General features: G+C 48.4%; 2 protein-coding genes across 6 annotated transcripts in view; one reads left to right on the top strand and one right to left on the bottom strand.

Annotated features, from left to right (window-relative positions):
* IFT140 (intraflagellar transport 140) overlaps window positions 1-13,686 on the bottom strand; it is a 188,689-nt gene that overhangs the window by 168,309 nt on the left and 6,694 nt on the right. The gene's annotated exons all lie outside the window — the stretch shown is intronic.
* Window positions 1-13,686, top strand: part of MAPK8IP3 (mitogen-activated protein kinase 8 interacting protein 3) — a 50,198-nt gene that overhangs the window by 10,572 nt on the left and 25,940 nt on the right. For 4 of the 5 annotated variants that reach the window (XM_049699633.1, XM_049699635.1, XM_049699634.1 and 1 more), the window contains 3 exons: window positions 8,237-8,357; window positions 10,470-10,540; window positions 10,811-10,902. In XM_049699633.1, the coding sequence (XP_049555590.1) occupies window positions 8,237-8,357; window positions 10,470-10,540; window positions 10,811-10,902 (284 nt within the window). Of the gene's footprint in view, window positions 1-8,236; window positions 8,358-10,469; window positions 10,541-10,810; window positions 10,903-13,686 lie in introns of those variants that run through there. The other variant, XM_033429166.2, reaches the window with a different exon arrangement.

Genomic DNA, 13,686 nt, shown 5'->3' on the forward strand with positions numbered 1-13,686 from the left:
GTCAGTTACCTTCTTTTGAATGCCTCTCATGGGCAAGAGATTTGGGGAATGCCAAGATCAGTGGAGTGGACCTCCATTGGCGGGGTTTGTGAGACGGGTCAGGGCATTTGGATTCTGATTATCTACAGTGGTGGGTTCAAGGTGATGCCTTTTGTTCAAGTTCTCTGGGTGCCCTTCCTTCCACTCAACTTCAGCTTGTGCTCCTGCTCCCTGACCTTCCCACGCCGGCCTCTTACCTCTTCCTTCTCTCAGTGAATTGGACCCAGATCCAGGCGGGATCCCATGGATTCTGCCCAAGCTTGTGGCCTCGGGTCTTCAGTGTACGCTTCTGGACAGCGAGACCCTGTGTCCACCAAAGGGCGACCATGGGCGTCCTCAGGTCTCTCCTGTTAAATGGAGTGAGAGGGATGTAGAAGCCAGGTGGATTAGGAAGTTGAAGAAATCAGTGTAAACTGCTAAGAATGCTTCAGAGATGGACTTCCCTGGGCGCAGTGGTTAAGAATCTGCCTGCCAGTGCAGGGGATATGGGTTCGAACCCTGGTCCAGGAAGATCCCACATGCTGTGGAGCAACTAAGTCCATGTGCCACAGTTACTGAGCCTGCGCTCTAGAGCCCGCAAGCCACAACTACTGAGCTCGCGTGCCACAACTACTGAAGCCCTTGCACCTAGAGCCTGTGCCCCACAATAAGAGAAGCCACCACAATGAGATGCCCACGCACCGCAATGAAGAGTAACCCCTGCTCACCACAACTAGAGAAAGCCCATGTGCAGCAGCGAAGACCCAATGCAGCCAAAAATAAATAAATAAATTAATTAATTAAAAAAAAGAATGCTTCAAAGAACACAGTCTAGTTAAGAATAACTTCTCCCAGGGAAATTTCTCCCAGGACGGGGCATTTATAGTTTTCATCTTATCTTCCTTTTTCTTATTTCCCTCCAGAACCAATCATGTCGTATATCATAAATAATATAATAAATGTAATGTATATTTTAAGATACAAAATATATATTAGTATCTAACATAAAATACTTAAATATGTAATATATTAAAATATGTATTTTTTACAGACATCTTTCCTGTCTTACCAATTCTTTTTTTTTCTTTTTAATATTTATTTTATTTATTTGGTTGCGCTGGGTCTTAGTTGTGGCAGGTGGACTCCTTAGTTGCAGCTCACAGGCTCCTTTGTTGTGGCATGCGAACTCTTAGTTGTGGCCTGCGTGTGGGATCTGGTTCCCTGACCAGGGATCAAACCCGGCCCCCCTGCATTCGGAGCATGGAGTCTTAACCATTGAGCCACCAGGGAAGTCCCTATCTTACCAATTCTTGAAAATCAGTGTGAGTTAAACCAATGCCATTTGTTGGGATTCATCTCAGGCAGATGCTGAACCAGTGGTTCCTTTAACCGAAATGAGGAATCTATGCTTTTTAAAAAATGAATCCAACCTTGTTCTTGGGTTCCTGCATAGTGGCCTGATCTCAGACGTATGTCTAAAACTTGAATGCAGAAATGCCCTTCCCTCCCTCTCTGTCCACCTGCCCACACTGCATTTTAGATGTAAATGGTAACAGTCATGGAATATGGGAAAAAGCTGGGAAAAAAAACCTCTGAGGTTTGAGGTCTCATGAGTTCAGCACCCCTGTGAGCACCCAGTAAATATTTGATCATGATGGGAGTGACCGACAGGAGCAGGGAATTACCCATCCATAAAGGGCATCTCCCCTGGGAACAGCCTGTGCCCAGCACCCCAGTGCACCACTCTGCCTAAGATAAAAGACCCAAAAAGAGCGTTTTTCTTTTGGACATTCACTCTACCCCCTCACAGCCAGGAAGGAATTACATGCAAAAGAACAAAATCTTTGATTCCTGTTTTATTTCTAACAATTCAACCAGAATTGAATTATTTCCTATGTGTGACCCTGGCCTAAAGGACATATAAGAGGAAAGGATTGGATTTAATGTCTTAATTTACTTTGCCGTTAATTAAAATAGCCTTCAATTATGAAAGTTACCAGAATTCTAATGATTATGTTATAAAAGAGTGTTTACCTAGTAATCTCTCTTGCATTCTGGGATTAGGAATGCTGGCTTCTGTTGTCTTAATTTTATATTTGACATGAAAAGTCAGTTTATTTCTTTTTTAAAAAATAAATTTATTTATTTTTGGCTGCGTTGGGTATTCGTTGCTGCGCGCAGGCTTTTTCTAGTTGCAGCGAGCAGGGGCTACTCTTCATTGCAGGGCACGGACTTATTGCAGTGGCTTCTCTTGTTGCAGAGCACGGGCTGTAGGCACACGGGCTCAGTAGTTGTGGCTCGCAGGCTCTAGAGTGCAGGCTCAGTAGTGTGGTGCGCTGGCTTAGATGCTCTGCGGCATGTGGGATCTTCCCGGACCAGGGCTCAAACCTGTGTCCCCTGCATTGGCAGGCGGATTCCTAACCACTGTGCCACCAGGGAAGTCCTGAAAAAGTCAGTTTTATTTCTTAAGTTTGGTTTTATGCATGAGTTAGATAGAATGATCTCATTCCATGGGACATTGAGAAAAGCTTCCTCTGGTTCCTGGAGTTTTGGAAGTTCCCACACTCTCAGGTTACTTCAGTATGTACCTTGAAATTCACCAAAAAGCAAATTCTGAAAACCAGTTGAATTTAATTTTAAAACAGAGCAATTTGTTAGTAAGAGGGAGGGGTAGAAGTATATCTTAAAAACAAAATCTAAAAAGGGAATCATGGGGGCTTCCTTGGTGGCACAGTGGTTGAGAGTCCACCTGCTGATGCAGGGGACACGGGTTCGTGCCCTGGTCCGGGAGGATCCCACATGCCGCGGACCGGCTAGGCCCGTGAGCCATGGCCGCTGAGCCTGTGCGTCCGGAGCCTGTGCTCCGCAACGGGAGAGGCCACAACAGTGAGAGGCCCACGTACTGCAAAAAAAAAAAAAAAAAAGGGGGGGAATCATGTAGTAGATTGGTATTTAGCAGTAAGAATCAGGTATTTCCTAGCTCAGTGTTCATGTTAAGACACCTGGTACCTTTTCCTCAATTGTTAGTTGCTCCTCATTGCTCTTCGGGAGGCTCAAAAGATTTGTTGTGAGGTGGCCTTAAACCTCTGTGTGTTATCAGGTGCTAAGTGACATTTTGACTAGACTCGGTTAGACAGATGACAATTCCAGACAAACTCAAATCTGTAGTGCATGTAATTGGCTTGTGTACGAGTTTTTCACTTTGGCATGTCTCGGACGGTAGATTCCTTCTGTTTCACAGTCCAGCAACAGGCAGACCCACTCAACCCAAATGCTGTTAAAAATTTTATTCTTCTCATTTCCATTCATACTGGATAAATTGAATTGGACAAATTCAATAGAAGTTGAAAAATGTTTAGCTTTCTTTTGGACGACTTCCTTATAGAGATAACTTACCCTGTCCCCCACCACTGAAAATTCTTGATTCTCTTAAATCTAAAGTAAATGATCTGTAAATAAAAATATTTTCTGCTTCCTTGAAAACATCTATTGTTTTGTGACTCTAACCCAGTTACTAGAGTTCCCTCCTGACACCTCCCCCGCCACAGCTGCCCCCCTCGTTTTGGAGGAGAACTTGTATTTTCCTCACTTATTCATTTAACCACCAACCACAAAGCCCCTGCTTTATTCCATCAACTACTCCTTACTTGTCCAGGTGATTCTTACTTCATCCCAAGTCTAGCCCCAAGCATTTCCTCATAAAAAGCAATGATTAAAAAAAAAAAAAAAAAGAGCAATGATTAAATATCTGTTTAGTCTTGGCCAGGCACTGGTCCTTCACGTTATTTATCCCTCATAATATTTGATGAAGGTGGCATTGCATCTTCCATTTCAGTTAAACAGTTAGCTTGCATTTCTGTTAACTAAAATTACTGTAATAACGTTGAAAGAGTTTTTTCAGGAGGGGAAGAAAGAGGATGCCTTTTAAGCTGTAGAATAGCATATTGTGTTTGTGATGTTTTCGTGGACTTGGAGCCCCTGAGATGCCCCCTAGTCAGCTCTGTCTGGTTCGATGCTGTCCCTCAAGGTAGCGGGGAAGAGCTGTTCTTCCCCAAATGCCAAGTGCGGTGGTCGCCAACCTGCAGAGCCTGCAGTGTCCCGGTGTCCCAGTGTGTGATCCAGCCCAGCAGGGAAGCTGAGGGCTGGCCCTTTAGTATGCTGGTGGTCCCTTGTGGGTTCCTTGGGGCTTTTTGTTCATCTGGGGAGTTGCTGCCACGTGATTGTGATCGTGATCACTCACACCCCTTGTCTGCAGGTGGTTACTGATGACTGACCATTCCCATCACAGGACTGTCCCTTGGCTCCAGGATTCCTTGTGGCCTGGGAACCACAACTGTCCTGTGCGTTCATGTCTCCCTGCCACTTGGGGTGCCCTCTGCCTTTGGCCTTGAGGACATACATGTACACAGCTTACCTAGATGTTTTCTCTCTCATTTAATGTCTCAGTATTTCCTAGGGCTGAAAGGCCTTACAATATCATAACATCAGAGGATTTCTGCATGTCACCTGGTTTGGAGCCAACTTCGTCGGGGATCTCAAAGCATATCGGTTGTTTTATGGCATGACAAAGCTTTTTGGGACTGTCATCTACATTGGATTTTAACGATCACCTATCAGGATAGATTTAGGAACATCTGTCTGACCTTCTTAAGAATCTGGAGGAATTCCCTGGCGGTCCAGTGGTTAAGACTCCACGCTTCCACTGCAGGGCCCATGGGTTTGATCCCTGGTCAGGGAACTAAGATCACACATGCTGCGTGGGGCAGCCAGTCATCTTTCATCTAGAAATCTTTTTAGCTGGCTCTCAGCTATGAAATGCAGGTAATATGATGAAATACCGATGGGAATTCTAGAGAAATGGTGTTAGCACCACAGAACGCTTTTCTTTGTGTAAAACTTTGGTGCTCCAGCTTGGAGGTAGGACAGGGCTCAGTTTACAGAAAGGGAGCATTTTCCATCCTCCAGCCCCAGTCGCCCCATCATTCAGCTCTTCACTGGCTCAAGATGAGCTTTCCATTCAGCCCAAGTCCAGCCCTGAGCATTTTGTCATGAAAAACAGGGACCCTTCCTGAGGACCAGAGAACTGATGCTTTCTGACAGGCAAAATGTTGATTCAAAAAATAAATATATAAGTGATTCAGGATGATTCTCAACTTAATCTAGAACAATTCACAAGTGGGAGTAACCAAGAAAATACTGAAAAGGAAGAGTTAAGAGGGTAAATGTATATCAGCTATTAAAAGATGCTATTACACTACAAGTTTAAAAAAACCTTTGGGGACTTCCCTGGTGGCGCAGTGGTTGAGAATCTGCCTGCCAATGCAGGGGACACGGGTTCGAGCCCTGGTCTGGGAAGATCCCACATGCCGCGGAGCAATTAGGCCCGTGAGCCACAGCTACTGAGCCTGCGCGTCTGGAGCCTGTGCTCTGCAACAAGAGAGGCTACGACAGTGAGAGGCCTGCACACCGCGATGAAGAGTGGGCCCCGCTCGCCACAACTGGAGAAAGCCCTCGCACAGAAACGAAGACCCAACACAGCCAAAAATAAATAAATAATTAAATTTTTTTTAGAAAGTGATTAAAAAAACCTTTGGTTACTGGCTCAGAAATAGACCGAAGTATGTCTTAGAAGGTACCATATCATAAAGGTAGCATTCAGAGCAATGAAGAAAGGGTAAATTATTAAGTAAATGGTATAGAAGTAAGTAAACTACTGTACACACACAGACTACATCCTGGGAAAAGTACTTGCAGCGTAGAAGACAAATTCTTGAATGGGTCTAATAAGTCCTTACAAATTGTTAAGAAAAATAACCTGTAGTAGAAAATCGGACAAAGGACATAATGAGCTGTTAGATGTAGTGTATATGACTAATGAATTTATTCAGTCTCACTAGTAATCCAGGAGCTGAAAATTAAGACAGTTATGCTCTGCCGTTTTCCCACCTGTCGGGTTGGCAGCACAGAGGCCATGGGGGCTCCGGGAAGGGCGCCACCCGACCTGGGGGGGGTGGGCTGGGGTGCCTGTCTGGCCTGGGGAGCAGGATGCCACTGGGCAGATACACAAGTAGTAACAATAATAACGGACGTTTTAAAGCAGCCTGAAAGTCCAACAGGAGGCGATCAGTTGAGTAAACTATGCTCTGCAGACACACACCGACAGGGGAACACACAACTGTTAGAAGTAGGAGTGGCAGAGCACAGTTCTCAGTGTGGAGAGACATTTCCAGTGTAAACGAGTGAATAAGTCAGGTCACGATACCGTGTACAAAATGATGGCACATCCGCTCCACACACTTACATGTTTGGAAGAATGTCACCCAATTTTAACTGACCCTCTCTGGTTGGTAGAATTATGGTTTTGTTGTTGTTGTTGTTTCTTAACCATTGATAGCATGGCAGAATTACGGTTTTTTAAAAGTATTATTTTCACTTAACACTCTCTTCTGATTTTTCTACAAAAGAATATGTTTATATCATTCTTTTAATTTTTTTTAAGTAATAGGAATTAAAATTACCCAAGTTAAATAATTTCTTTACCAGCCAATTAATAGCATTTGTTTATTCTTCATATGCTGGTCATGGCCACAGTCATTCAAAACCCCTTACTTTAAATTTTTGTGCCGCTGCACCATTTGTGTGCATTTTCCTGGCAATGGGGCGGGTGTTCTTCATTTTAGTTAAGTTGTGAGTGATGTCATCAATACAGATTTTCTTTCTGATGCACCCCCGCCCGCCCCCGCCCCGGTTGTTTTTGCCCTCTGTCACTGCACTGGGTGAGTCATCCTTTGGGCAGGAGCCCCAGTGCTTTTCAGCACAAAGACCTCTGAGAAGCCGCTGTAGGAAGAAGCGTCTCTGGGGCCCAGAGTTGGGGTGGGGGACTGGGTGCAGTTTTTACGGGAAATACAGCTATGGCCACCATGAACTCATTGCCTCTCCCAGACACCCAAAACCTGGAACCAACAGCCCGTTTTATATTCCCATCTTCTGCGACACTGTTAGTGTCTTAAGAACCCAGCTGACATTTATGCTTCCTACAAATGAAATTTCTAATATTTCCATTTTGTACGGTGTAAAATCAAGGTGTTAACAGTTCCCATCAGGGCTGTTGCAGGGCTGTGGCCTTCAGGCCATCACCTAGCCAAGGGGGTGGGGGGCGGTTTGCTGCCCAGTGCCCATCCCCCCAGACCCTGCCTTTACCCTGGGCTGTCAGTGTTAACCTAGGTCTCCTCCTAAGAACATTTAGGATTTTCTTTTATTTTACAAAGTGCTTTCTTTTCACTTGATTCGATAGTAATTTTGCTCAGAAACTTACCATATAAAGTGCAGATTCCAAATCTAGGCCAACAACCCCCCATCTTGTTTTTAAAAGAATCGGAACAGTACTATGCATTGCCGGTTACTCCACAAAGGATGGCTTCCTGAACTGAGCAGTGACTGAGATACAGGTTAAGAGGAAAGTACACCTGGCCTCTTTATTTTTATTTTTGAAAATTAGAGACTTTTTTTTTTTTAATTTATTTTTGGCTGCATTGGGTCTTTGTTGTTGCGCGCAGGCTTTCTCTAGTTGCAGCGAGTGGGGGCTACTCTTTGTTGTGGTGCATGGGCTTCTCGTTGCGGTGGCTTCTCTTGTTGTGGAGCACGGGCTCTAGGCGTGCGGGCTTCAGTACTTGTGGCACGCGGGCTCTAGAGCACAGGCTCAGTAGTTGTGGTGCACAGGCTTAGTTGCTCTGCGGCATGTGGGATCTTCCCAGACCAGGGATCAAACCCATATCCCCTGCATTGGCAGGCAGATTCTTAACCACTGCGCCACCAGGGAAGTCCACACCTGGCCTCTTTTAGATGTGCAGTGTTGAGAGGAATAATATTACTCCATTGCCTAAGGACCAGCTACATAATTTGTGGGGCTCAGTGCAAAACTGGAAATGGGGGCCCCTTGTTCAAAAACTATTAAGAATTTCAAGATTAAAGCCAGCGTGTGTAGGCTTTTCCAACTTCAGGGCCCCGGGTGACTGGCGGATAGCTGGTTAGAAGGCTGTGGTATCTACTGTTGGGAAGCTCTCCACAGGGCTGTGGCGGGTGGTGGACGGGAAGGGAAGCCGGCTCTGGGGTGCAGAAACCACATTCTGGGCCTGAGCGTGAGCCCTTCTGAGGGGCTGCTGTCATCTGACCGTCCCACATTCATGACGCCTGCTGTTTTTCTTCCTTGCACGTATAGAAATTTATTGAGTTTGAAGATGCCTTGGAACAAGAGAAGAAAGAGCTACAAACCCAGGTGGAACACTACGACTTTCAGACCCGCCAGCTGGAACTGAAGGCCAAAAACTACGCAGATCAGAGTAAGTCGCTAGCCCGGAGAGATGAAATTGCATTTTGAATGCATTTGTTGTTCTCAGACCAACCCAGCTGGGAGGGATGTTGAGAGCCTTTGATAAAAAGAGAGTGAGAAAACCCAAGGAGAGCCTTATCTTACTTTCATTGTGATTCCCTCAATAATTTGTTTTCTATCTTTACACTGCTCTGTATTTCTGTAAATGGCCTCAAATCCTTTGTGGAAATAAATAAAATTTATAAATAAGGCCCCTCTGATGACAGAGCACTTTTGCTTAGTGTTGCAGTCTGACCCAAAATTCACAGATCTGTGAACTTTGTGTGGCCCTTTAGGACAGAGCTCCTGGCTGCTGTCTGGGGCTCCTGTCTGTGAGCTGCTTGAGGAGCGGGTGCTCTTTTGTGACCTGAAAGTTGGGCCCAACAATGGTGCCCCTGTAATGACAGTTCCTAGGGGGCACTCATGGCCGATCAGGGTGCCTATGGGAACACCCTGTCCCTTTACAAGGAGAGACGAGGAAAGGGTTTTGTGTTGTTTTGTTTTTGTTTTTTGGTTTTTTTAAAATAAGAACTATTATTTTACCTTTAGAAGTCTTTGTTTAAACTATATTCTCAAAGTTATAACGACCCTGTAATTTCAGTTTTCTGTAATTAGTGGTTTTGATGGTTGAGACCTAGTTTGCTGCTTTACCTCATTACCTTGGATAACAGATGCCTTTGTTCCTCTGGAAAGTTAAGATCATATCAAAAAAAAAAAAAAAAAAGAGGGACTTCCCTGGTGGTGCAGTGGTTACGAATCCGCCTGCCAATTCAGGTGATGGGTTCGAGCCCTGGTCTGGGGAGATCCCACATGCCACAGAGCAGCTAAGCCCGTGCACCACAACTACTGAGCCTGTGCTCTAGAGCCCACAAGCCACAATTACTGAGCCTGCGTGCCACAACTACTGAAGCCCGCTCACCTAGAGCCCATGCTCCCAACAAGAGAAGCCACCACAATGAGAAGCCTGCGCACCGCAATGAAGAGTAGCCCCCACTTGCTGCAACTAGAGAAAGCCTGCTTGCAGCAATGAAGACCCAACGCAGCCAAAAATAAAATTTAATTAATTAATTAAAAAAAAAATTGTTTGATGGTTGGGTCTATCCGTATCCCAAACCAAAACTGGAAACCCATTTTGCTAAAGCCAATACCCCCCGAGTGTTGTAGGTGAGCACAGCTAGTGGCAACACAAACACACACAAACATGCTAGTCTTTGTGGAGCAGAGGCAAACCGAAAGGCCCATTTTAGTTTTGCATAGATCCACCCTTTCTATAACTACACAGAATCCTTAATATTCCCTTTGCTTAGAATAATTTTCATGTGAAACCTTTTCATCTTTTCTTAGAAGGAAAACATGTAAACTCCAAGGTACAGTCTGAAGTTTTCCATTTGGTCAGCATCAGGGGCAAGGACTGAGGAGAGGGGAGAACAAGGCTGCTGTGTGTCCTGTCTCACTCTGTACAGAGTTCAACAGAACTGACGTTGGAACAAAGGGCCACAGACGCAAGGTGTCTGAGGCCCGTGGCACTCAGGTGCTTCCCTGTGCCTCTTGGTCAGAGCACACGTGGTGGGGACCATCCTGGGTGTCACAGGGGTGACACAGCTGCCAGCCCAGAGGTGGCACGATCGTGACTTGGTCTTTCCAGCCCCTGGTCCGTGTGAGGGACACCTGTGTGTTCCATCCTGTGTTCAGATATTCTTCTCTTTAGTGTGTCTCAGAGGCTGCTTACTTCCGAATTCTGCCTCTGTCCACAAGCCACCTGCTCGTTCCTTGTCTACATGTGACACAACGTGACTTAGACATAGAGAGCAAGGCTTGTGTGAGTTTCACCCAGCTCTGCCTCTCTGTAGCAGGATTGAATAGCCTCAGATAACCGCACACACGGTGATGCACCCAGACCCGGGCCCATCAGAACCGCCTGCTAGGGTCCCCAGGGTGTTTTGCGCTGATGAGGCCACCTCTGAGCTCAGGGTCCAGGCAGGGTTTGTCTGGAATACTCTGTCCCCCAGCAGTCAAGTCCAGAGAAGTACGTGCCCTGGAGAAGCGGGTTGTGCAGTTGACAAACATTGGTTGTGTTTTCTAGTTTCCCGGCTGGAGGAGCGGGAGTCGGAGATGAAGAAGGAGTACAATGCCCTGCACCAGCGGCACACAGAGGTGGGTATCCCCGCCACGGGGCCAGGGCCACGAGGAAGTGGTAAAGCCCCACACGTGGGGTTGGCTGCCGCCCTTGACTGCCTTTTCATTCCCTGGGGTTCACCTGCTGAACCTGAAAGCCCTGGGCCTCATGTGGCCAGACTCCCTTCCCTGAACTCTGCCTTCATCTCTGTCCGAGCCCAGTGGGGGTGAAAGTGGCACAGGCTAGAGGGGGTGGGCGGGTGGACCTCGTGGGCAGGGAGCACTCACTCGGATGTGTCCTCTTCACAGATGATCCAGACCTACGTGGAGCACATCGAGAGGTCCAAGATGCAGCAGGTCGGGGGGAACAGCCAGACCGAGAGCACCCTGCCGGGGAGGAGGTAGGGCGGGAAGCCGGGTGCCAGAGCTTGGTGCCCTCCCCCAAGAGGAGCCGTGACCCCCACCCCCGACTCAGGGAGAGGGGTGTCCGGTCGGAGTGTGTGGCTTGAGCCGGGGTGTGTGCAGAGGATGGCACCAAGCAGGTGAGGGGCTGGGGTGGGCCTGCTGCGGGCCCGCAGGCCGTCACAGAGACCCAGGGAAAACCATGTAGTCCGTCCTAATACCTGCAAATTCTGTTTCTGAATTCGCCTACTCTGTAAAATTTATTTGTAGCCTCAAAATCACCACTCATGGCACTTTCACAGTCATCTGCAGATGTGCGCAGAGCAGTGAAAAATTTGAGTCACCCAGAGCACAGGGTGCCAGCTGAGGTGGTGCCAGGCGACGCTCCACCTCCTGCAGAGATGCCCAGGGATGGGGGCAGCGGGTGGCGCAGTGTCCTGCAAGACTCTGGGGTCCAGGGGCCAGTCAGTGGGGACTGGATGGAGCCCAGCTCTGGCCCCTGTCTTCTAAGACATGTTAAATACTTCTAGCACCTCGTTTTCTGTTTTGTAAAATAAAGGAAACAGTGTACCAGGATGAGTGAGGAATGGAGATTCTAATCTGTGTGAGATGTGTACCTACCTATGTACATGTTTCTTCTACAAGCAAACGTGTTTGCGGTGACTTTGTAGAATACAACCAGCTCGAATTGCGAGAATCGACTCTAGGTGGTAGGGGAGGCCTGCACACCTCGGTGACCAGCAGACACAGTCACACCCCGCCATGCTGGTTTTATTCGGGGAGCAGAGAGAAGCCTGCAGAGGCCAGGTTCCTGCTTCATCTTCATTCAGGATAAAACCACACCTCAGTACCCCAGGAGCAGATTGTCAGAGATCTTCTCCAGGGTGTTACCATGGGAGGCCATGGCTCCATCAGGCTGGAGGAGGGAGGAGGTGCCTGAGGCTGGAACCCCAGGCCCAATGGATGGAGCTCGCCGTTCGTGCCTCTGCAGCTGTGGCCCCTTGTTCCTGCAGCGAACACCGGAAGCCCCAGGTCTGGTCACGAAAAAGCTCTATTTTCTCTGCACCTGTCTCCTTGATGGGTGATGTCTGCAAACAAGGAGATTCAGGCCCTTCCATTCTGGGCATCGTCAGCTACTCACTGGGCCATGGTGGGCGAAGCTGTTGAGTCTTCCAGTTTGAAAACGGAAAGTGTAATATGTCAGCAGAGGCCTAGCAGGGCCTAGGAAGAGCAGTCATCCAGGGGACCACTGGCATGTTTTTAGACAGTCTCGCCGCTTCTCGTGGGGAGTAGGGGATACAGCTGTTGTGGATGCTTTCTTTCTGTAAATGTGTGTGCCCCAGGAGAGGGTATCAGGGGGTCATTAGCTGACCCCCCTGGCTCTGTGAGAATTAAGTGAGAGATTGTGTATCAAAGAGTGTGTTAAACTACAAAACCCTTTGCAGATATTGTTTCTGGGTTAGTTTTATCTGAAGGTAGGAAATACCCATCTCCAAGCCACCGTTTCCCAACACACTGTGAAAGCCTCACTCCTGGCCCTTAGAAGTCGCTGAGGGAATTTCCAAGGAACTGCACCAAAGCCAACCTGGAATCGGGAGCTCCTCGTGTTGTTTTGGGGCTGCAGAGGCTGGCTGTTCAGGCATTACCTAGAGTTTGGGCTCAGGCCCAGATTCCTGCCCAGCCTTGTGTCCCCATCTGATCCTCCTCAGGGTGTCACCAAGGCCAGGGTGCACTTGGCTGTGTGTCCATCCTCTCCAGGCCCTGGACACTCTCTGCTAAGACACCTTCCTGAGCCCCACGGGGGTAGAGATGCCTGCCAGCAGGAAGGAGGAGCCTGGGGCTGTCAGCTGCGACCCTCCTGTGCCTTGGCAGTGAAGAGGAGCCTTCCTGTGTGTGTGTGTGTTGCGGGGCGGTGGCCGGAGCAGAGCTTGTTTGGGAAGCAGAGAGGCAGGGCTGCGTTTGGGCTGCCTCCATTGCTCTGTCAGCTGGCTAGAGACATTTAACCTCACTGTGGCACACGAAATCGCTTGCCCCATGCTTGCTGCCACAGTGTATGAGACTCTGGGCTCCTGCTGGCCCTGTAGCCGCCCTTGCCCCGCCAGCCTGGACACTGGGCTGTGATGGAGATGTTCCCAGGGCCCACTGTGCGTCTCTGACGGTCCTGGGCCCACTTTCCGACGAATGGATGTGGATGGCAGCCATGCCTCCCATGTCCAGCGGGCACGCTGGTGGAAGGAGAGAAAGCACAGGCCTTCTCTCACTGCGCTGGGCGTTGGCCTCTGTAGGGCTCAGAGAGTGCAGACATCCCACTGTGGCCTGTGCTACTGCAGCAGATGAAGGGGAAAGCCCTGTTCTGCCCTCCTGGCCTGCTCTTCTCTGGGGTGTACCCCTCTAGCCACAACTCTGTATCCTTTGGGGACAGATGTGTGTCTGCCCATCTTAGTTTAGACTCTCCGGCTCCCCGAGGAGGCTCGTCCTTAGTGCCGGGGAGCTGCTGGCCACTGCTGAGCCCAGACAGGCACAGTTTTCCTTCAGTCCTGGCTTGGTTTTGTGAATCTGTGTGTCTTTAGAATAAAACCGGTGGTGAGGGCTTCCATCGTGGCGCAGTGGTTAAGAATCCGCCTGCCAATGCAGGGGACACGGTTTCGAGCCCTGGTCTGGGAAGATCCCACATGCTGTGGAGGAGCAACTAAGCCCGTGCACCACAACTACTGAGCCTGTACTCTAGAGCCCATGATTCACAACTTCTGAGCCTGCGTGCCACAACTACTGAAGCCTGCGCA

The sequence above is a fragment of the Orcinus orca genome, chromosome 16 (genome assembly GCF_937001465.1).
Source record: "Orcinus orca chromosome 16, mOrcOrc1.1, whole genome shotgun sequence".
NCBI lineage: Eukaryota > Metazoa > Chordata > Mammalia > Artiodactyla > Delphinidae > Orcinus > Orcinus orca.